The sequence below is a fragment of the Megalops cyprinoides genome, chromosome 22, assembly GCF_013368585.1.
Source record: "Megalops cyprinoides isolate fMegCyp1 chromosome 22, fMegCyp1.pri, whole genome shotgun sequence".
NCBI classification, from domain to species: Eukaryota; Metazoa; Chordata; class Actinopteri; order Elopiformes; family Megalopidae; genus Megalops; species Megalops cyprinoides.
This window is the reverse complement of record NC_050604.1, coordinates 25,028,056-25,053,208: the sequence shown is the minus strand read 5'-3', so window position 1 is coordinate 25,053,208 and position 25,153 is coordinate 25,028,056. Positions and strand designations below refer to the sequence as shown.

The 25,153-nt window shown below is 46.9% G+C and overlaps 1 protein-coding gene across 1 annotated transcript in view; it reads right to left on the bottom strand.

Annotated features, from left to right (window-relative positions):
• LOC118769995 (zeta-sarcoglycan) overlaps window positions 1–25,153 on the bottom strand; it is a 164,316-nt gene that overhangs the window by 18,902 nt on the left and 120,261 nt on the right. Inside the window, exons 4-5 of the mRNA XM_036517438.1 lie at window positions 9,955–10,042; window positions 1,075–1,197 (exon numbers count right to left, since the gene is read on the bottom strand). Coding sequence (XP_036373331.1) covers window positions 1,075–1,197; window positions 9,955–10,042 — 211 coding nt within the window. The remainder of the gene's footprint in view (window positions 1–1,074; window positions 1,198–9,954; window positions 10,043–25,153) is intronic.

The window sequence follows — 25,153 nt, the reverse complement described above, 5'->3', positions numbered from 1 at the left end:
ATTTATTTGTATATCTGCATTTTGTTTCTGTTGTTTAGCAGATGCTCTTATCTAGAGATATCTGTAAGAGGAGTGGCGTGAAATGCCCGCATATGCAGGTCACAAGCTGCCAGGTCTGAACATCAGCATCAGTCCCAGACAGTGCTGACAAAATTACTGCATACATGCGACAATGCATACCTGCAATGCAAGACACCAGCCAGTAAGACAAGAATCCTTACAGTGAAACTACAACATACCCTTCATTAAAGCTACAACATACTCTACAGTAAAGATATAACATACCCTTCAGTAAAGCTACAACATTCCCTACAGTAAAGATATCACATACCCTTCAGTAAAGCTACAACATTCCCTGTAGCAAAGACATAACATGCTCTACAGTAAAGATATAACATACCCTACAGTAAAGATATAACATACCCTACAGTAAAGATATAACATACCCTGTAGCAAAGACATAACATACTCTACAGTAAAGATATAACATACCCTGTAGCAAAGACATAACATACTCTACAGTAAAGATATAACATACCCTACAGTAAAGATATAACATACCCTGTAGCAAAGATATAACATACTCTACAGTAAAGATATAACATACCCTACAGTAAAGATATAACATACACTGTAGCAAAGACATAACATACTCTACAGTAAAACATCAACACACCCTACAGTAAAGCTAATCAAAGGGGAAAGGATAGTTCATGCTTAGGTAGGTGCAGTCTAAAGAGGTGGGTCCCTTCTTTGAACATTCTGTATTTTAAGCTCCCCTTGTAAACAGAAATGCATGTTGAAAGAGAGGCCAGGCCAGATGGGCAGCACAAAAATTAACACTCCATAGCAATGGAAAAAAAACAAAAAACGCAAATAGGAGAGAAGAATTCCCAGGCAGAAACCAGGCGCTCCAGTGGTTTAAAATCTGCCTTCCAAAACAGGTGGCAAGGATTCGGAGTTTTAAAAAGACACCAACCCCACTTTGTTAAAGTGGAGAGAGCTTAGAGAGGTGTCCGGAGGTTGATCTCGCTGCCGGGGGGAGTTCTGACAGGACGAGTGTGCGATGCTTACCTGTGACTCGGAGCTTCTCCACGCCGATGCTGACCTCCTCCTCGTCAGCAGAAAACAGCACCTTCCCTCCATCATTGCTGCGCACCTCGAACCTCTGGCATTGTGCTTCTACCATCTCTGATCCTGAGAGGGAGGGGAGAGAAAGAAAGACAGGGAGAGAGAGGTAGAGTGAAGGGGGAGAGAATGATAGAGAGAGAGAGGCAGAGAGAGAGGAGGAATGAGGGAGAGACAGAGGGGGAAAGAGAGAGGGGGGAGAGTGGTAGAAAGAGAGATAGCAGGTGAGAGGGGAAAGAGAGAGAGAGCAGGAGGAAGAGAGAGAGAGAGACAGGGAGAGAGGGAAAAGAAAGTCAGAGAGTTAGAGGTGGAGAAAGAGAGAGAGAGACAGAGAGTGAGGGGGAAAGAGAGAGAGAGAGAGAGAGACAGAGCATAAGGGAGAGAGAGAGACAGAGACAGAGAGCTCCATCACTCAGCAGCCCAGAGCACACAGACACAAAGGGAATTTCAATGCTGTGTGGCTGCCGGTGCTGTTTCCCGTCAGCTGGGACGTTCTCCTCATCCATCAATCAATCAGTCAAACCCGGCTTAATATAACACTCCGAACAAAGACATCGCCAGGAGCCCCCCGCACACGGTCCATTACAGAGAGAGAGAGAGAGAGAGAGAGAGAGAGAGAGAGAGAGAGAGAGAGAGAGCGCAAAATGGAAAGGAGAGAGAGAAAAGCGATGCCATGATGACAACAGAGAGGAAATCAGCTTGAGTGATGATATTAAAAAAGCCGAAAATCATGCAGAGCTCAGCTCCGCCGGGCTGTGAACAGAGATATCCTGATGCAGAGGCTTTCCTCCGGAGACAACCAAACATTACCAACAAAACAAAACAGCACTGTTAGCGTGAAAGAGCTAACGGTGAGGAAACAGAGACATCCCAGACAGCTGACGGACTGTGCCGCAGCCGAACACTGGACAGCGGTGTGCTGCTAATTATCTAAACTCACATTTCACTGCTGGGATCTGTGCTCCATACACACACGAGTGCTGTGAGCTGCACTGAGGAGCAACATGAATGACATGACAATGCAGGAGTTTGTTACAGTACATCTCACACACACACACACACACACACACAGACACACACACACATATAACACACACACATATACACACACACACGCACACACGCGCACACACACACACACACACACACATATAACACACACATATACACACACATATACACACGCACACATACACACACGCACATACACACACACACGCGCGCACACACACACACACGCGCGCGCACACACACAATCACACACACACACACACACGCGCACACACACAATCACACTCATGCACACTCATGCACACGCACACACACAATCACACTCATGCACACGCACACGCACACGCACACACACACACACACACACACACACACACCATGCTACAAAGCAGCAGACAGGTGTATGTGTGAACACAGTAATTAGCATTCCCAGTCTCTACCAACCTCTTCTGGGACAGCTGGAATAGGACGCCTATTACTAACATAACCCACTTCTTTATCAATTCAATAAATTCACTGAATTGATAAAGTGTCTGTGAATGTGAATGTATAGAATATGTCTTATTTTTGCTTAGATTTTTATCAAAAAGTCTACTTTAAAAAAAAAAAACTTAACTGAAGTCCCAGAAATTTTGTTGAACATCTGCATTCTCCCCACAAAACACAGCTAGCTCATCTCAACAACATCCGAACAACAGGGGTCTGCTGTAACGCTTCTTTGATCCTTTGAATGCTTCCCAGATGCAGGAAACGGCTCACGTGGGACAGGCTGAACTGTGGAAAAGACTTGTGGGGAACCGCTCCCATAGCCACACAGATGAGACAGGCCCAGCCAAGGTACACTGAACAGAGGTCCTCTGCACACAGGGTCATCTGTAGGACTGAGTGGGAAAAAAAACAGCGTGCTCATGTCTGTGACTCCTCCTCTCCACCTGAGCCCAACCCGAGTGCACAGCGGGGTCACGGAGGGGCGTGTCCCTTCGTCCGAGAGCCAATGACAGAGAGAGAGACGGGCCTCAGGTTCAGTCTGAACTGATGTGACTGGACTGTGACTGCTGGCCAGTGTTTGGACACTGGAAACCAGGGGCTACATACAACATTGCATTACATTACATGCTCTTATCCAGAGTGACTTACACAGCTTACAGTATTTACACGTTATCCATTGCTACAGTATTACCCACTGCTATGTCACCCACCCTGTTGTGCAGGAGGCTGTTGGAACACGCCGCACGGGGACAGGGCCGTGGTGTAGCTTACCCCGAGACACAGAGACACGGAGCACAGAAATCAAAGGACCCAGTCATGAAATCGCTAACACAGGAATAATCAATCTGGCGAGCAGGTGAGGTTTTGGAACAGGCCCCACTACACCTGCCTCTGACACCAAAGCAACAGCAACACACACACACACACACACACAGGTAGCGTGCTATATCCATGGTGACACACACACACAGGTAGCATGCTGTATCCATGGTGACACACACACAGGTAGCATGCTGTATCCATGGTGACATAAACACAGGTAACATTCTGTATCCACGGTGACACACACACACAGGTAGCATGCCAAATCAGCAGCAACACACACACAGATTTGCCGTGCCTTTGAACCTCACACTTACTTTACTTTGATGTTTCATGATTTTTACTCATGAATTTTTCATAGATGTGTAATGTTTGTGTCACAGTTTTTGACACACAAGCACTTTTGCAGTCACGAAGTAACAAACTTCAATCAATTCTGAGCAACCAAAATCTTTGTGCTCTTGAGGAAGAACACCTAAGTGCATTCATATGAATGACACTTACATCCCAGATTTTATCTAACCAAAATGCACTTTGCTCATGACTTCAAAATATCACATTTAAGCAAGACATATGGAACACATTTTTTTTCCCTTTTTAACAGAACATGCTAGTGACAGCCAAGCTAACAATACTGTACAAAAAACACTCACGTATTTCATTACACAGATTGGACACTGTAATTAGACTGAATCTGAACTGCATCTCTGACATTATGGGTCATGTTCAACACTCATTTTCAATATAAAGTGCCCTCCATATCTATTCATTCCTCTGATTACACAGGAACAAAAATAGTAACAGAAAAAATGGCTATAAAAGAACTTTACATTTTCAATACTCTACATTCCTCAACACAGTCACACAACCTCAACACAAATCCTTTTGACTGCACCCCTTTGGTGAGCATTCCGGGGAGCTCTCTTTTAAGCCCTGGTTTCTGATTTCTGATTTACGACATCACTTATGTCGGCCTCAAGGGGTGACAAGGACATCCTCTCTTTAACACAACAGAACATTCCTGTGTTCCGTCAGAAACATAATTTAGAGGAAATCAGCACAGCAATTTATAAGATGAATAGACACGTTGAGGCAATTAGCTGTTTATGGCCATTAATTGATATGGATTTTTTTTTTTTTGCCTTTCAGGAAGCAGGAAACAGATTGATGGAGTTTGAAGGTAATTGTGAAGTCATCTGCATTGCCTTGTGTCACAATCAATGACATCATATTTGAGTTATGATTGGATCTGAGGACAGAAAGTCTATCGCTTGGATATGGACATCAGTTTAGCAAGCAGACAATATTACTACTACTACTAGTAATAATAATAATAATAATACCAACATAAAGCAGGCTTGTGAAACAGGGCTTTGAATCTTCTTGAATTTGTGCATTACAGGTGAGCTTCATGAAAACTGCATCACACAGCAGTATAACAGTACTGCACTTCAAGAAGAGGCAGTCTGATTTATGGCCAGTAAAAGATAAATTGTTTATCTAAACCTGATTACAGCCATTAATAAAATGAAAGAAAAAAAAAAAAAAAAACATACAGGCCGTTTTTACCACCTACATTAATCAGGACGACGGTTTTTGCCAGAAGGTAAAGTTCGCAAAGTCTAAGGATGTGCATAATCAAACGAGCCTGCTTCAGACGCCTGCGACAAGAGCCGCACGCCAGAAGCCGAATTCTGCTGTGTCCTGCCGCGGGAAACGCCCCCTTACGCCCATCACAGTGACCTCCACAGCAGTCAGGACGTTTAAATATCACACCTTATCATTTTGACCTCCTGCCGAGGGCCTGAAGGTGTGCAGCCGTTTCAAAGCGCGCTAATAAATTGAACAGAAAAGTTGCAATTGCAAACGGATGGAATGTAATTTAGAGACATCGATTCAAGCTTCACATGTGACAGACGGTGCCATGGCTCCTTTCGCTGCTTTTTTTTTCTCCCTCGATCAACACCCCTGCCACCTTCCACCCCCACTCGCCTCTAATTGGCAGTTAAGTCGAACATGATCACGCATAAGGCGAAGTGCTTTTCGCACAATATCACTGTTGCTTTGCTTTGATAGCCACAGCTGAGCCCAGGAGTATGTGGCTAAATGGCGTTATTACAGGAAGTCATGTCCACATAAGAGTCAAGTGAAAGTTCCATCAAAAACTTCTTGCAATGATGTCACAATGCGCAACTTCTTTCCCCGGTTGCTAGGCATCCAATCACTGTCAAGAGGCATGGCACAGACACTCTATTTGCCATGGCCAGATATTCAGCTCTTGACTGCCTTCTGTCCGCTCTCTAGGTTTTGGCTGATAAGAGTAGGTTCTGTTAAGTTCAGTTAAGTTCATATGCTGGCTATGGAGGCTCTGTTTTAGACCATGCTCCTTCAAGAATGTTTGTAAAAGCACAGCAAATCAGAAAAAGTTTTAGCTTCAATCATGGCAGAGGCATAACTTTCAAAGTGAAACGCTCGGCGCTGAATATCAGAGTCATAAACAGAGTGTCTGTGGCTGAGGGTACTTATTCCTTGAGTGTGTCTTTCCTATACTATGTTTGATGACTTCAGTTTTCAGGCATGGCATCATCTCACTATCCATGTGCCACGTGTTCTGTCATGACGAAACCCTTCAAATACCTTGTGCTCATGTGTTTAATTCTTTAATACATGCTATGCCGGCTTAAAATGGCCAAAGATGAGTCTATATAAAATATAGATATAGTAGCAAGTATTGGAAGCAGAGAACTGGGAAAAAAAAGAGAAAGACTGCTTTGTCATCGTGCCCCTGAGCCAATCACTGTCTTCTTAAAATTTCCATTTCATTTCGGGAAACTGGGTTTAAAGAGCGGAAGCAGATTGCTCCTCACTGCCAGGCGTGGTGTGAAAGTCACTTTTAAACTTGGCACATTTAGCAGAGAACGCCCCACAACTGTCTCCGCCACACTCCTCCTGTCCTTGTTCTTCCCAAATGCATCCTGGCCCCTCGTGTTATTTCTGTTCCCCTCGCCATTGCAGTAATGAAGACACACACACACACACACACACACACACACACACACACACCCACGCGCCCACACACACACACACACACACCCACGCATGCAGGCACACACACACACCCATGCACCCACAAACACACACACACCCACAAACACACACACACACACACACACACACACACACTCACGCATGCAGGCACACACACACACACACACACACACCCACGCATGCAGGCACACACACACACACCCACACACACACATGCACACACACACACACACCCACGCACCCACGCACCCACGCACCCACACACACCCACGCACCCACACACACACACACACACACCCACGCACCCACACACACACACACACACACACACACACACACACACACCCACAAACACACACCCACGCATGCAGGCACACACACACACACCCACGCATGCAGGCACACAAACACACCCACGTGCACGTACGCACGCATTTGCACACATATACACACTCCCACACGCCAGCTTTAATGAGGCAAAAAGCCATTGTTCCTTTTTCATATACCACTTACAAAAATGAGCAAACAACAATGTCACGCCTACAGCTTCAGCGTCTCCCAGCGTCTCCTCCACACGCTGGCAGAGGAAGACTCTTTCTCCCAGCGTCTCCTCCACACGCTGGCAGAGGAAGGCTCTCTCTCCCAGCGCCGGCGCCATGTAGCGCAGTCCGACTCCCTCCTCTCACTCCGGCTTAGTGCTCTCCAGTCGGGACCGAGTTCACCACTCATTTTTATGTCCCCAATTCAAATGGCCGCTGACAGGCTCTTCCTCAAATTAACGAGACGTCAGGTAGCAAGAGGAGCCAACGATAAAATTTGTCTTGAGCGCCCAAGGTCTGGGCCACGGCGGCGTCTCCGCGAGGGTAATTTCACAGCGCTTAGCGTCTCAGCGCGGGCCATGATGCGGGGCCATCTGATCCAAGGCTGTCGTCGGAAAACACACTCATTAACACCTAGAGATGGGGCGTACTGTACTCTCCTCCGTATGACCGGGCGGACATGCCCTCACGGAATATAACCTCCACGTCACATGACTCACCCGCTTAGTGGATGTCCTTTATGAGTCCGACAAACGATAGCATTCAATCAAACCCCCACAGTGCTTTGTCCTTTGAGTGACTCACTTCAGCGAGCATTGTCTGTTTTTCAGCCGGTACACATCATCACAAGACTTTAGCATGAAATTATTATGAGAAACTTCATAAAAAGTAGGACTTTTTATGGTTGGCACTGCAATTCATTACTCAGAGATAAAGAAGGAACAGATACAGCTCAAATTCAATGTGGCATATTACAAATACAATGTACATATACATACACATACACAAACAATTCTTTTCTGAAGTGTTAATAAAATTACTTTTATTTTTATACTGAAGTAAATAAAAAAAGTAATCATAATGTTATTGACACGGACCTGATTATAACAGCAGCAACAGAAGATTGTATAAAGAATGCAGACTGCTGTTTTGGCTGCATCTGTCACACAGAGATCAATATTAATATTGCTATAATATTATAACTGCAAGCTGGCTCAGGCACGTAAACATTCTCACTCTGTCTGCAATGGCTTTGTGACCCTTCTGCTGTAACTGCGGCCACACGGAAGGAGCACCTTGTTCACCGGGGCCGCATTCCCCCGCGGTCAGGTGGACGCACGGAGAAACAGGCAGCCAAGAACAAGGTCAAGAGGGACATTTTCGCTGTCCGACTGCCTCTCCCCCTCTGACGGCCGCTGGCGATGAGGTCGCTAACGGCCACTCGGCGGACCGCGGCACTTAGGTACCGGCAGACAGCTGCACCGTCACTCAAGAGATCTGGGGAGTTTGGAAACTCTGTGTCTGCTGTTTACTGTGTCACCAGCCTCAGACTGTGCTTCTGATCTCTTTTCATGCGCTGTGCGGTCAGCACTGCTCACGGACTCTAACCTGCACTCGTTCTTGCAATAACTTTGTCATGTGGCCGGCCTGTCATTTGTGGATTCTACAGAGGCCCAACTGAACTGTGGGTTGTGGTCTGGATGCAGATGCTCCTGCGTACTCTCTCTGGAGTGCTCTTTGCTAAACTCCTCTCAGTGATACCCGATTCTGCATCTTCTTCAAGAAAATCGGCCTCAAAAACTGCACCAAACTGACTGCATACAGCACTGGAAGGAGATGTGGAGTCTCAGCCCTCGGTCTTGTGCTGATGCTGATTGGTTGTTCCCGGTGGGCAGGGTCACGCCCACCTGCTCCCGCAGGGCTGCAGTTCAGCACCTTTCCCTGCTCTCGTCCAATCCCCTCCCGTCCTGAAGGGCGAGAGGTGACAGGATTGGCTGAATCAGGCTGCCCTGAGGGCGGGGAATCAGGGAGGGGACCCCGGAAGTCTCCAAGACACCGCCTGCGAGATGGATGGAGTCATCGGGCTTGGCAGAGTTCCTCCACCTGAGGGAGGAGGCCTGTGGTGGCCACACTGCACTGCACAGACACTACCACTGCAAAAACAGAGCAAGCAGAGCCAACCTGCTCGCCAAAAGCACTGGACAAGCAAACGCACAGCAAAGTATGCAGCCATGTCGAAGCCTGAAGCTGTCACGATTCTGGAAAGAAAGGCCCTGATTCTGAAAGCAAAGGCCCTGATTCTGAAAGCAAAGGCCCTGATTCTGGAGCCAAAGGCCCTGATTCTGAAAGCAAAGGCCCTGATTCTGGAGCCAAAGGCCCTGATTCTGAAAGCAAAGGCCCTGATTCTGGAGCCAAAGGCCCTGATTCTGGAACCAAAGGCCCCGATTCTGAAAGCAAAGGCCCTGATTCTGGAACCAAAGGCCCTGATTCTGGAACCAAAGGCAGTGATTCTGGAACGAGAGGCCGCGATTCTGGAATGCTGGGGAGGAAAGGTTCTCTGGGCAAGCTGTCTGTCCCGCTCAGGGTGGTGCATTGGAAAGCAAAGCTGTAAACACAGCTATTAGCCAGCCTGGCCGCTCTGAAACGGTGCCCAGCACACTGCCCCCGCCTGAGAAATGATCCCAAAAGACAGCTCCCCCGTAAGGAGCTCTGGAGGGGTGCCTCTGTAGGAGGACAGGACAGCAGGTCACGGGGAAAGCTGTGTCTGTCGTCCAAGACATAATACTATAATAAGCACAGGCTCCCTGACAGATTCAAGGTTACACAAACCTCCACAGAACGGATTCCTCTTCCAAATGCCGCAAACTGAGACAGGGTGCCATCGGCAGTCTCCTGCTTTTCACAGGCGTGTGTACTTGTGGCATTAAGGAATGTGGGCGATAACTAAACCCGAAACGACATGCTTTGTCAGGTTGATAAGGGCCCGCTAATTAAGTGATGGCTGTAACAACTGTGCAGTGTATTGTGGGAGGAGGCTGTTTGCATAGATGGAGCTGATGATTTGTGCTTGAGACGGTTTTCGGGGAGAGAGAGGGACGGGGAATAGAGGCCAGACAGAAGAGAGAGGCAAACTCACCCACTGTCAGCTGTCCTGTGAGCTGGCCAAGGTCATTCCTCGCGTTCACCGTCACATTCCTGTCAGACTGCAGCACCAGCGGACTGTCCTGGGATCAGCGGAGACAGGGAGAGGGGGTGGCGGGGGGGGGGGGGGGGGGCAGGGGGACATCCAGAGAGAGAGAGAAAGAAATGGAGACAGGTGGAGAGATAGAGAGAGAGAGAAAGAGAGAGAGAGAGAGAGAAGATTAGAGAGGAAGGCAGGGGGACATCCACATATAAAGACAGAGAGGAGGAAAAGAGAGAGAGATGGATAGAGGTCGAGACATACAGAGAGAGACACAGAGGAAAAGGCAGGGGGACATCCAGAGATAGAGGCAGAGAGAGATGAGGTAGACAGAAAGATTGATAGAGGCGGGGGAGGAGGGGAGAGGGGAGAGGGAACAAGAAGGTGGAAGAAAGAAAAAGACATGGGGAGGGAGACAGAAGAGGAGAGAGAGAGAAAGGTGAGATGAGAGAGGGACAGGGAGGGACAGAGATAGGGAGAGGTGGTGGGAGGGAGGGGGAGACAGGGAGAATCAGCGAATGAGGAAGGAGGGGTTGTGGGCAGGGGAGAGAGACAGCAGAGGGGTTGGGAGAGGGGGATAAGTAAAGTCATTAAATTCAATATCACGCCAGCTTCTCAAACATGTGTCACCTCTGGCACACAGGTGGCGGCGGCGGCACTCTCCCGCAGAGGCCTGACTCTCTCCGGGAGGAGGAGGAGAGAGAGAGAGCGCCACAGCGATCCCGGGGAATAAATCAATGACTCGCCACACAACTGCACCTCTCCGATTAGGGGGATAAATTATGGGGAGACCTCCGAAATCCGCACAGAGCCTCACACAAGCCTAACTCTGTCCCACAGGATGCAGGGAACACAGGAGTAATGACTTCTCTCTGTGCATCTGTTTCTTTAAACGTTACGGCAGCTTCCTTTCCTGGAAAACCAAAAGTAAAAACATAAGCTGTAGGTGAAGGGTGTGTTTCATGAAAATGTGGCAATGAGACTGTCTCTGTCAATCAGGACGTGCTGCTGCAAGTCGGTGGGTGAGACGCTGGCGTTTCGGGAAAGTGGGCAAAGGTCAGCCGAGCGCGAGATGTTGGGTGTTAAGTGTTTGACATTTAAAGGCGATAAGATAGTGCCCTTTACTGTACAGAAACAGAAGTGGTTCTGGGAGAAAATAAAAAGCAAAGGGAAAGTGCTCTTCTGGACGTGCTGTGCATTCAGAAACCCAGCCTCTCCCGGGGGCGAGCTGAGCTGGCAGGGGGCTGGCACAGCGCAGCTAAACGCTTCGTCTGGGGTTCACTTTCAAACGCTCCCTGACATTCTCCCGAAAACCTCCGATCGGCTTCAATTTTCGGGCCGCAATTAGACAAATAACAACCCGTCCCAGCCGTCCTCCTGTCTGACCAATCACGCGCTCCGATGCCTTCTCGCGGCGTGAGGAATGACGCGACCACAACTGCAGTGAGAATGAAGAGGAAATCTCCCCCAGAAACAAGCATGTGGGAGTCTTAGGCGTACCTCTGGACTCATTCCCTTTACGCCGGCAGCGTTAATGAGGGCCATGACAACGGACTTCTTGTTGGTGCCAAAGTCAAGCAACACCACCAGGTTAAGTTTCAGTGATCCACATTGTTCAGCTTGCAATGCAAAGCCTACAGGAAAAACACAGAGTCCCTGTTCCTCTCCTGCTAGCTGTGAGAATAGGAATTTTTAGCCTGCTACGTCACTGCAGCAAGTCCAGCCACTTGTTGAGCCGTCCTTGGTACATGGTAATAGTGGAAATTCTCCATTATTCTCGGCGTTCTAATATTAGCACACAGTTTGACTGCAGTTCCTCTCCGAGTTATAACACCATCCTGCTACTCCAAAAGTCATTAGCCCCCCCACCCACCCCACCCCCTCCCCAAAACTAAACAACGAGACCAATTAAACGGTAGCGGCCAGGTGATTGACAGGCCAGTGACCGGCCAATCAGAGCTCATTAAATGTGAGCGCTCTGTCATTATCCTTGACAAGCCAGGCGTTGAAAGGCATTCAGTATCGGTGACCGTCATGCGTCTGCGGAGTGCTGTACCCCTTCCACGGCTGGTTAGCTCTCATACTGCCACACGCGAGGTGGGTAAGCACGCCGCAGCAAACCGCGGGGGTTGGGAGGGGGGGGGGGGATGGTTTAACAGCAAAACAGAGCCCGGCAGCACAGAGTCAACAACTGCTCTCAGCCCTTCTGCTGCAACACCACTAAACACTGTCCCCTGAAAGAGCACAGGGAATCCAACAACCCCAAACTCTGCTGATGTTTGTGAGGGTGCGTTTTATGATGGACAGCGAGATACATACTACATCTGAGTTTTATTATGTTTTTTTTTTTTCAACACAGTTTATATTTAGTTTTGGAATGCATACAATAATACTATTCTCTCATCACAGATTTTTTTTCCTGTTCATTTCTGAAGCATCCACATTAAATCAGTTTCGGTTTCTAAACACGTTTTGTGTGTTGAGCAACAATTTACTGTGTGTGCTGAGCTATATTTATCACACTGTCTGTTTTCGGACAGATTCAAGCATACAGCGAATTACAGTCATTAAGTCTGCCATTCACTGAACTCTAAGGAGGGCAGAATGTATGGCTATAGCTGTGTGAGTCCCGAGGAAAGGAACAGCGTTTCAGCTGTGGATGTGCTGCACATTCTGTCCTTGAAGGCTTTCCCCGGCCTGAGGTCCTGCTTTCCAAGCTAACGGCGCACAGCTGGCTGTCCCTGAACTACCAGAGGTTTTTGCACGGCACTTTTTATCATCGGAGGCCTCGTTTGAGAGGTCGACCTTGTTTTTCTCCGCCAAGGTCGAGTGCAGACCAAAGAGCAAACACTTAAGCACGGCTGAGAGAGGGCCTCCTTCCAGCTCGGCCTTTAGGCTCCAGTCCATCAGCGTGCTCTGCGGCCCCTCTGAAACACGACGTGTGCCGCTCACACAAACCTGCTGACTCACAGCTCACAGTAACATGTCTACAGCATTATCATGTAAAATACAGCACGGATATTACGATGTTATTCTACAGAATACAGGACAGTTATTACGCTATCATATAGAGTATGCAACAAATATTATAATGATGTTATGGAGCCTTAAATATAACGTAGCCGTAAATATCAGATATAAAAATAAGGCACCTTTTTCATTAACACTGATCAGACATGTAAGGCACCCAGGGTCTTTGCAGACTCTCTCCCTGATGGCTCAATCACACTCTACACTGTCGCACAACTGCGGCTCAATGAAGTTACACCTGTGAAGCTGGGCCTTGCTGACGTATCGTCTGATCAACGGATTTTGGAGAGCGACTAAAATCTGTTCTGACACAGACAGTAATGCCCGATGATATATCATAGTTTTCTTTTTTTCTGTCTGATTGGCCTGTTTGTACTCAATGTTGTTTGGAAGCAGCAAACTGTAGCCAAACGTGTTTATAATCATTTGTTTTTTCTGCTCATTGATTACTTATTAAACAACACTTAGTATTCAGCCTGGTTCTGAATCATCTATTGAGATGGTTCTATAGTGCAGTTCCGGAATACTGTTTTTTGAACAGGACAGAACCGGTTTGTAGTTGAAGTATTTTTCCCAGTGGTGTTTAGAGAGCATGCTTTTAGATGCTCAGGAAGCAGAAAGTTACATGAGACCAATATTACTTTATAGAGGCAGCTAAGGCCTCTCCTGGGGAAAACAATATTATGTAAATCTACACTGCAGAGCATAGTCCTGCACTATCCTGCTTCTGCCTGATAAACGGTTAAACAGTCCCTTAAACAGGTCATGTGAATTAAAAGAGCATAGTGGCTGGCTCATCACTTAGCTTAATCTCATGAAAATCATTATCATTAGTGGAGCAACCTCCCAAAGAAAAAGAAAAAAAAAACACATACCGCTCAGGCCCTAATCAGAACTCCTTAGTGGGACAGGACAGCCAGCCAAAAAATTACTAATACATCCAGCCTGGTTTGTGTTACTTCAGCTAATTTAAAGTCCTGGCATCAAAACGCAAAAAAATTTCACAGTTAATTTCATGCGCTTCTCCCAACAGAAAACATGTCAGTGCAATCAGACCTGCCATGCAGCAGGCTTAGCGCTGCCGTCGCTAGCCTCCGCTGGCCGACGCCACCGCTAGCAGGGTCAGGGGCTGGAACACCTGGGACGCAATGACAGTAATGTGCAGCTACCTCAGGGGAGGGAAAGGAAGGAGAAAGGCAAGGAGAGAGCCACAGAGAGAGAGAGAGAGAGAGAGAGAGAGAGGGAAAGGAAAGGGAGAGAGAGGCAGGGATGGGGCTACAGAGAGAGAGGGGGAAGAAAAGAGAGAGGGGGGGGTCAGCTACAGAGAGAGAGACAGGCACAGAGCTACAAATACAGAGGGTCAGAGCTACAGAGACAGAGAGAGGGGAAGGAAAGGGAGAGAGAGGCAGGGATGGGGCTACAGAGAGAGAGGGGGAAGAAAAGGGGGGGGGGGTCAGCCACAGAGAGAGAGACAGGCACAGAGCTACAGAGAGAGTTAGGGAAGAATAAAGAGAAGGTTTGGGGGGGAATGGGTGAGAGTGAGGGTGAGAGGTACAGAAAGACGGGTTGGGAAGGAGAGAGAGAGACAGGGAGAGAGGTAGGAAAGAAAAGAGAGAGCAAAGGTGAGAGAAAGAGAGGAAGAAGGAAATAGAGAAGAAAGAAGGGGGGGAGAAAGAGAGAAGCAACAGAGGCACAAGAGAGAGGAAGGATGGAGAGAGAGCAAAGGTGAAAGAGAGGAAACTGCAAGGTAGAAAAAGGAGGGGGAAGAGAAAGAAAGACAAAGAGAAAGGAACAGGGAAACCGGAGGAGCTGACAGTCAGTGCGTAAGTGTGCCGCCTTGCAAAGGAGCCTAATGTATCCCTAGCCCCCACCCACCTCCTAGCCCTCCCCTTTTCATAAAGACCTTATTTGGCTTCAATAAAAAAAAAAAAAAAAAAAAACTGCACCTGACCTGATTTTTCCTCCCGATTTCCCGCGCTTAATATCCCCGTGTTCGCTGAATTAAAAATAATAATCAGAGAAAGCGATGTTGATCAGGCGCGGCCGAGTCACATTTACGCACGAGCACCTGCTATTCATTACACCCTCGCCTCATTGCCCCCCCTCCCCGTGTTTATGAATCCGAGCACAAACTTTAATAAACCACACCTGCTTGCCCCCCTAATTTTAGAACGCCGCATTTCTCCAGTGACATTTTAAACGCGCCGCGCCGGATTCCTTTTTTCCGCGGTTAGTCCCTTTGTCTTCTGGCCGCGATGCGGCGCGATATTGTTCCGTTTACAACCGCAATTAAAGAGCAGACGGCAGACGCGGGCCCGCCGCCCCGCACCGGCCCGTTCCCCGCACCCGCTCGCGTTTAATGCGTCCATAACCCGGCCGCCGTCGGAATGCTAATGAGCGCAAACAAATTCGCAAATGGGGTTTATTTATGGCATTGCAGAAAGCCTTAATAGTATTAAATACGGCGCTGTTAAAGCCCTGATGCATTGATGTTCTTTTTTTTTTTCACCTGTTCGAACGAGGACTGCCTCACCACGCACGTCTATGGCGCAAGCAATCAGTTAAATTAGGGTCAGTGAATTAAGCAACGCAATGAATTACTAAATTGATCGTGTTGAAATTTGCTTTTAAAAATGTCCTGCGCTTCGCCGGTACTTGTTAAAAGTTTTGATAATTCAGTCCCCTACAATGCCAGTACAGCCTCTCTTACTGACTGCTGTTAAGCAGTCTTTGGATTTCGTTACTTTAATTATAATTATTTGAATGAGGAAGGCCATTAGAACGCTAGGATTTAATTAGCAGATTAATAAGCAGAGGACTGTGGATTGCCACTTATCTTTATTTCAACATCACCTCCTCAGTGAATATCAATGTAGCTAGGGGGAAAAAAATGAGACAGCCTCAGAGAACCGAAGCAGCTTGACTTCCTGAGTGCTCAAATTCAACAGGAAACCAACGCATGGGGGAAAAAAACCCCTCATTCAGAGGTCTTCACTGAGCTTGAAGTAGGCACCATCAAAGTATGCCCGTTTTGGAGAATACATTCTTTAAAGGGTGTGTTTTGCAAATTATTTTAACCACAAAGAGAGGGGAATTATGACTGACTCACATCGGCCCGTTACCCATAATGCCATTGGCTGGCGGTCAGGCACAGACTAAGTGCTCTGTGAAATTCAGCCACACTGTCCGTGAACTTTCTGTACTTCCCTTCCTCTTCTGGGGGGGCAGCCATTACATTACATTACATTACATTCATTTAGCAGATGCTCTTATCCAGAGCAACTTCCAGAACAGAACAGAAGTGTATCCATTCAAGCTGAACAAGCGACAGTGTCAGACCAGCGAGTGTGATCCTAACACCATTGAAGCCCTACCACTTGTTTAAGGTAAACCCACCCCAACACCCCCCTCCCCCCCAACACCCCCACCCAACACTCCTATCTAAACAACACACAGTGCCACCTGTGGGTTTGTGCGAGGTAAACTCGGTGAATTCTAGGAAACAAGTTCCTAAAGTATGCAGCCTAAATAGGAAGCTAATGTTGTTCTCTAAAATCCATTATCAGCAGGGGACCTCTCAACCATCATTTAGCACATGCAAGTAATTGGCACTCAAAATTAGTCTGAAGTTTTCTGGAAAAGGTCAACAGGAAATCGAAAACGAACCCCCTGTTGAAAGTGTTCGGGTTGGACGTGCCAAGGCACTCACAAGCTTAATGGCCCTCGAACGGGTTTCGGAAATGCGTTGCACGTCCAACCGAACACTTTCCCTGAGTTTTACTTTCAAATACAACTACGGGCAGGTGGCTTTTGACTGTTTAGCGCTGAGTGGAGTTGTTATTTCGCAGCTGTTGGAGCTCAAACCCTTACATTCAGCTCTGGTACTGACTGAAGGGACCACACAGCGGCGTGGGAGAGCAGGATGAGGCTGGCCTCTAGGGGGAGCACTCCCATTTGAAGCTGTGCCTTTCTGCTGTACTCATAATTAAGCTATTTGTTTAAAAGAGCTCTTATCTGGAATGACCTGCGCAGCCTGTGTATCGCACGCTGAATCCAGCCAATAGCAGTGATGGATGTCTCAGCTGGCAGAGAAATCAGCAGACAGAGATGGCTGAGTCTGGGGTAGACAATAAAACATGTCCTCTCACGTTCTTGCCATGACTCATCTGAATTTTCCTCTGCAGACGGACAGACCTTAGCCACTCCTTTTGCCATTTCCATTCTGTTTAACAAGAATTTTTATCTTTCTAAGCCTTGTGTCATCTCAGAGTCACAGCCAAAACTGACTTTTGCACAGAGAGTTTTATCATTGTTATATATTTCGGTTCATATTCATGTGTTTAAAGTCTTGTGTGTTTAATACTTCTAAGAGCAAAATCAAAGGATTGTGTGCAAAGGATCTGTAACAAGAAACAGCAACAATAAAAAGGGTTCCCAAATCACAGGTAAAGGCAGGGAAATATGTAAAAATCAATAACACATTTAAAAGACTCATACAAGCTTCCCTTCACTTCTGTCTGTGCTTGCGAACCCTTAAACACAAACAAAACTATTAGAACAATGTTTGTTTTCTGAACAATGCATCCAGGTGTTACAGTATGATAAATGTGTGACCGTTCTCCCAGGGAAGCAAACTACCAAGCCGAATGACCTGCAGCGATATCAAACTTACAATTTAGGAGAGGGGCCAGGTCGTTCTGGGATATGCAACAACAAAAAAAAAAATCCAATTTGTTTCCCACACTGTTCCGTATTTTCTAATTCTCATGGGTGATATTTATGTCCTGTTGGCCACCCAGAGCCAAGAAAATATCTGCCCTGTATTGGGCGGTAAGAGACAAATGGGAGCTGGAGTATTTGAAATAAATAAGAGAGTATGAGCAGACTTCCCCCTGCTCGTCCTGAGAAGCTTTACATCATCCCAAGTCACTCGGGCGAGCTCCTTACACCGCAGGGGTTGGGGCTGCACTAAACAGATTTGGAATTAAACTGGATTGACGTGGATCTTCCGTGCCAGGAAGAATTTCGCCTGTGGAATAAAGCTCTCGGCTCTTCAACATGAGGCGCAGCATTGCTTTGCCCTTAATTTTACGAGAAACAAATTTTCGCGAGTGTGCGGGGGCCCCTTTCCGTTTGCAGACCGGCCGCATCGCGGATTTTCTTTAAATATTTGCTCCGGGCGGCACTCCCTGTTCCTCTGCAGACGGAGGTGCCGGCACCTGCTCTTTGACATTTATTTAACACGTTAACCGCGCGTCACCGCGCCCCTCCAGTTAGGGACCGAGCCTGCCGCGATTACGCTGAATGTCAGCTTCGTTGTTTCACGTGTGCGACGCCGTATTGTGGCATTCTGCAAACCGGCAGCAAACACCGGGGCCTTACGAGACGAGACGCGGCTCCCGGCTGCAGCTGCCCCCACTTCAAACACAGAGGCATTTCGGCCCTCGATGTTTGGTTGGATATGCTAAAGGAGGGTGCAGGGGATACAAGGACACACATTGCCAACGCACAACCCCTTTAACCCTTTCACACGTACAGTCACAACGGTGTGATTAAACCCTGAAGTGAAGCCCTTCTCTGTTGAATGGCAGGGAGAAGCGAGGCAAACCCAAAGAAGATTCACTTCTCGTCTGTAACATCTCGTCTCTAACATTAAAGACTTTTAGTTATACAGGCACTGCACTGGACTCTGATAAGCTTATGCCAGTATCCTATAAGGATATTATCCTTACGTATTACTCCTCAAACACATCGCACTGGTGACTGAACCTTACAGCCAGACAATGACACCGTTTCATCCTTCCTGTCTAAATGCTACAGGCTTTTTCTTCAACCTTTAAAGACAAACTTAAGCAACTGTTTCTTTAAGTACTTGTTTAATAATTTATTTAACATGTGAGGTGGCAGTGTAGCATAGTGGTTAATGAGTAGAACTCGTAACTGAAAGGTTGCTGGTTCGATTCCCAGCTGGGGCACTGCTGTTGTACCTTCGGACAAGGTACTTTACCCACAATTGCCTCAGTAAATATCCAGCTGTATAACAATGTAAAAAACCTGCAACCAATGTAAGTCACTCTGGATAAGAACATCTGCTAAATGCTAATAATAATAATATTAACAACATTAAATATTTAGGAATCATAAAAAAACATCAGTGCATTGGGGCTGGATTGAATCTGGGCGTAACCCTCAGACTGGGGCCTGACTGGATTTGGGAAGAAAGCTCCACCTGTGTATCTGCAGATAACGGCAGGAGATATAAGGCAACTGTTGCTATGTGATACCGGTCTACCTGGCATCAAATGTGACACGTGGGGGAAAGAAGCAACCAATGGGAGGCCCTTCGGCCTTCTGCTCGTCTCCTAGGTGATACTGACCCCCTTAATCAATAATTTATGTTGACTGCTTCCAGTTATCTTGGCAAAGCTGCACAGCAAGGTAAATAGCTACGGTACTTCTTCAAATCTGCAGAAATGAAAAAGGCCTGCCTCTTCCTCTCTGTGCTTTACAAATCCCCCTGGCATGTCCCTTCCAGTGTCCCAGGAAGGTACACTGTTTACAGTCTCTACACCCGATGGAGTCGTGACTGATCTTCGTCCCCGGGAGAAAGAGTGTAACAGTCTTTGGCTGCCTCGTCAGCCCCACTCCGAACGCCTGATCTAATCACCTGGCTGCTCTGAACACCAGGGTGTGGACGCGGTTTGTGTAATCTCCTGACAGGATCAGAGTGAAGCCCTGTGCTGGGTTTGCTCCAGCGAGGACACACACACCAGGCCAAAAAGTAGGGAGGGGGGGAGGGGGGGGCGGGGGAGCGGCGTTCTCTGATTTATTGTGTGTATGAAGGCATCAATGAGTCCACCATCAATACCGTCCATTATCAGATCTTAATTACCATTGGACTGTTTGTTATTTTAAGTTACTACTAATTAATTCTTTGACAGATTTATCAGCCGAAGAATTAATTTGGTATTAAATGAATTAGTTACAGAGCAACAGAGGACTCTGCTTAAGGGTTCAGACGCACGAGACTAGGACCATTCGCTGGGATATAAACTCAAGACTCCACCTTCAGAGTGGCTTTAGGGTTGTGTCTGGGTTAGGGTTACGCGGAGGTCAGGATCGGGGGTTTGCGAGGTAAAATCTGTCCTCAGAAATGAGCAGAGTAAACATCTCCCATAAGGACCCGTTCTTTTCCTGGTAGATCGGTTCAATTCAGTCATCTGTAATGCTATCATTCAGTAATGACCACCTGCTGTAATTATTCCCCTGTGCACTCCGCAAACACAGCAACCATACCGATTTCCAATACCTTCCTAATAAACACCTATGGATTTTTTCAGACATTCTGATTGGGTTTCACTACAACTGGATCCCAGCCCTTCAGTGTGGGACTCCAACCCAATATCCGCAGGGTTTTGGGCTCAATCCCCAGATGGATTGAACTGTAGAATTACATCATTGTCATTTAGCAGACACTCTTATCCAAAGCAACTCACATAGGTTATATTCACAGAAGTGGACATGTAGTGAGCCAATTCTAGATTAAGTGCCTTGCCCAAGGATACAACAGCAGTGCCCCAGTGGGGAATCAAACTAGCAACCTTTCAGATACGAGTCCTGCTCCTTCCCACTAAAGCCACACTGCTGCCCGTAAAATGACTCAACATTAGAAGAGATGGATTGTGGGTAATGGTGTGACAGCCTGGAGCTCTGTAAACCAGGCTAAACTTGTACATCAGCTGGGACCCTACAAGCCATCTGCTTTATTACTGACTGCTATCTGATAATCACAGGAGCAGCGATCCCCACGCCTTTATATTTGTATGTATCAGGGTTTAGATCAATGAGCCCCCAGCGAATCAGCTGCGATCGTTTGCTTTGCCCTGACAGAACGGCTCTCCTCTGATCTGACGTGAAAGAACGAGAGATCCCCAGCCCAGGGGACACACCTCCGGGAGGCCTGCCAGGAGAGCTCCACACGAAACGTAAAATAAATACATACATAAATAACATAAATACGCCGAGCTAATGACATTATTCATTTTTTCAGGGTTTTCAGATGCGCGGAGTGTTGCTCCAGTCTTGGGCGTCATAGATAATTCAGTCATTCAGCTTGATTATACAATAGCTGGTTGCAGGAATGCGCGGTGGCGATGTTCTTTTTGCCGTGCATACCAATCAAGCGAAGAAGTGTTTTAATGACCCGTCTCTAAATTATTAACACACTACACAGCCCCTCAATCTCGGTCTGAATTTCCCAGCCCTTTATTTTGCGGTGTGTTCCCTAATTACATGATCTGCAAACACCAAAGCACTTCAAAAGGAATCATCAGAGGCCTTGACAGTGAAGGACTGTGGTTCGCCTGCCTGTCACAACATCCAAGTCAAATGAATGACGCCTGGGCACCTACTGTTTTCTCTTTTTTTTATCACATTACAGTCCACAGACATTACCATACATGCGTTCATACCCCGTTGCTTTCAGAGAATTGACCCGACTCCTGCAGGTATGTGGAATAACTTGCGCTCGGCACCTACTGCGTAAAGTAAAGTGTTAAATGTGTTTTTGTGTCAGCTGTCCACTCTCTGTGAGCCTGCCGAGGAAGCTTGGGTTTCTAACTGCACATCAAACGGACTTTAAAAAAAAAAAAAAACAGTTCAGGAAGGAGAGGAAATCCTGAGAGGGATTTTCACGGCTAGGGACCTCATTGGGAGTCAGAGGGGTGTGAGGTTAGCGTGCGGGCGGGCCCAAAGGACCGAGAGCCTGTTCTCACTGGCAGAGACATGCAGTATGTCGGGGCGGTGAGCGGAAACAGCCAGGGAGCCTGGAACGGTGCACGGAGCCGCCGCTAGCGAGCTCCAGACGGAGGCGGCGCAACGCTCGGCTTCAGCCTCATCATTTCTCTCAGCCCTCTCCTCTCCGTTTTGCTCGGTTAGCAATTAAGCAATTAGCTGAGTAATCAGAACGAGCCGGCAGCCCATTCCTCTCCTCTAAGCCGGGCCTTGTGGGAACGTTCCTTGTCTCTACATCATCAAACCTACTGACTATTAGAAAATGTGGATGGATTTACCCATTGTTCTTCATACTTGTAACCGGGCTTGTTTTACAATGTGAAGATCAGCTAATGTAAACGCAGAATAAAGGGGAATGAAGCTTCTTTACCAGTCTCTCTTGTGCCTCATCCTTGAATAAGGAAAGCAATAAAAAATAATACGGCAGTACATTCCTGCAAATTGCTGGCCCTGTAACGATTAAACTGATTCTACGAAATTGACTTATCACTGAAAGGCTGTGTAATGAGGAAAAAGAAGAGTACCAAAGCTACAAATAACAGAGAGGAAATTACTCTCCAATGGGTATGGATTATTCAGGTAATTGGCATTGCTCGCTAATCAAGCAAAAACAAAAGGAAACAAGTTGGAGAGAAATGACCAATTTAATTTATTTAAAGGTAAGAGTTTGTTCTGCCTCGAGGTCTAGAGGCACTAATGCTACACGTTTACGGCTCCTCGTTTTCATTGGTTCCTCCCCTGCACAGAAGTGGATGTGTCACCAGCTAGCCAGGTGAGGTCAGCCAACAGAGGACGCTGTTGAGCTTTAAAGCCAGACAGTGCTACGACCCCCTCCCCCCCAAGCAATGCGTGTAACGTGTTGCTATCTTCCGCTGCGATCAAAACTTCACATCTGATAACAACAGACTCTCTTCTCGTTTTCATTCAAATAGCAATGCCAAGCACATCCAAGAACGGGCATAATGAAGGCTGACGGACATGAGATACAACACTCCCCCCCCCACGATTTTGATGTCCAAGACCCAACGGCTGTACATTTGGGATGCAGCCCACACAGGTCCCTGTGCTCCCCAAACCAACACCTGTACCTTTGGAATTTGCCTTCGAAATGCTGCGCCAGCGAGGACAGCCTCAATAAACAGCGGATGCACATTATGCCATCTGCAGAGGACGCAGACCCGAGGTGTAAATGTCAGTGGAAAAGGACGGAGGACGAATCCAAAATGGACGCCGCCACAGTCAGGTGCAAATGTAATGTCAGCTTGTGGCATTAATTAACGGAACGTCTTGCCTTACTTACTCTGCCTGAGTGAACAGCATTAGCCTGCGCCGTGGCTCTTTGAATGCTAAAGCGCTTGGGAGTCAGGGGCCAGTGTCGCCATTTCGATCGTGAGAAAAATGCAAAGGAATCATGAAATATTCAGGACGGTGAAGAGGATTAAAAATGAACTATAAAATGACAACAGGGACATGTTCCTCATTAGAGTCCTTGAACCGCTACCCATGGAGAACATTACAGCCCTGGCTCACACGTCACGAGCACATAACTGACCCCCCACTGGCATGTTTGTGGACACGGACATGCTCGGTGCGACTGTGATTGATTTATAATGTCTGGCAGGACTGAAGCACACCATGGTACTCGGCCTTGGACTTCCATATTTTCCCATGTCTGCGTGATCCATTCAGCTGCAGCTGCCTAGACCCGCTGAAGGTCACCATGCAGGAATCCAATCAGGCAAGAGTGCTTTTGCCCGCTTTATTGGATTGGACATCACCATGAACCTTCACCCAGACAACAAATGAAAAAAAACTCTACCCTCTCCTTTTTTCATTCACAGAATACCAGGAGGGGTCCATATCATTAAAAAAAAAGCCATACGTAACATATACACACAACTTTCAACTAATGTGTACACTTAAAGTACTAAAACTTTATCAAACGTGTCTCAAGAGTTGTCTGATGCAGACACATGAGAGTGTGAACAAAAATCCTAACAGACGCCTTTCCAAAAAAAAAAAAAGCAAAGAAAGAGAGAGAGATTTCACAGCTGGCCAGGATTTTGCAATTAAAACGTTTCACGTCAGTTTTGAATCCGAGGGAGTCTATCTAAGCTTGGGACCTCAAAGCCCCGAGTTTCTACTCTTCCAAGCCTGGTTCCTCGGGGGTTTGACTTCAGAGATAAGAAATTAATATTAACTTTTATTCTGATCTTGAAGAACACTTTTGACTGACATTAAATCGTTTTTTTTTTTTTTTTTTGAAAAATCTTTTGAAATGTTAATTGCCCCAGTTTCACCTGGGTCAGGCTGATGCTCTTCTTCGGCTTGTCGGGTCTGAATAAATCATCAGGATCCGCACAGCTCCGTTGCTTCTGCCTGTCCCACAGTAAATCCCCAGGTCTGCGCGACCTTTATTTCCCCGAAGGAAGCTTAATACGAGTCTGACACCATGTGGAACGGCGCGAAATCGAGTCTCACAGCCACAGATCCATAACTGATTATTACTATGCATACTCAAAATGTCAGCAGGCGCCGGTGCATTGGGAGACAGAGATTCAATCTAGCTGCATTATGCTGTGTCTTTAGATATGAGCAGCTGGAGTTAAGCGGATGTTCCATTTTTTGTTGTTGATGCCGTTTCCCACACAATATTTTTTCAGGTCATTTATCAACAGTGGAACTAATTGGAGTCTTATGGAAGAAATGACAAAAGTTAAACTTTCTTTAAAATCTAACTCAAATGTACGGACATAGCACAGTGCAGTCACAACAGAGTTTGATTCATAGTTAGATTGAGGGTTTGATTCAGGGCTTAAATAACGTTTGCTGTGGGCGAAATGTTAGTGACATTCAAATCTTGAATGGCACAGCCAGATACCAGTTGACATTTTGATCCCTTATTCCTTAAAAACAAATACAGAATATAGAAAAAAATATAGAAGATCGCAATAAAGACACAGCAGATAAGTACTTTCTTCAACACCAAACCATAAATCACCAAGCACCCAAGTAGGTAGGAAACAGATAAATAGCTAGAGAAAAAATAAATCCAGTATCTTGGGAGTGCTTGAGTTTTTCGGAGAGAAAAGTCCCTACTCAGGCGCTCCTAAAACTTTGTCACCTGGGATTATTGTGTTGGATGGAGCGGGCAAAAAAAAACCTTCTTTCCTACTCCAAGCTGCTCTGACACTCTCCCTCGGCTCCCAGGAGGAACAATTATAAAAGTCTGTGTCGGATAGGAGGTCCCACCCTGTCACTTGCAGTGCGGAGCCCGGCGACAGCAGCTCGTGAATCACACCCCAACACGGCAGCATTTTCGGGGTTTAAT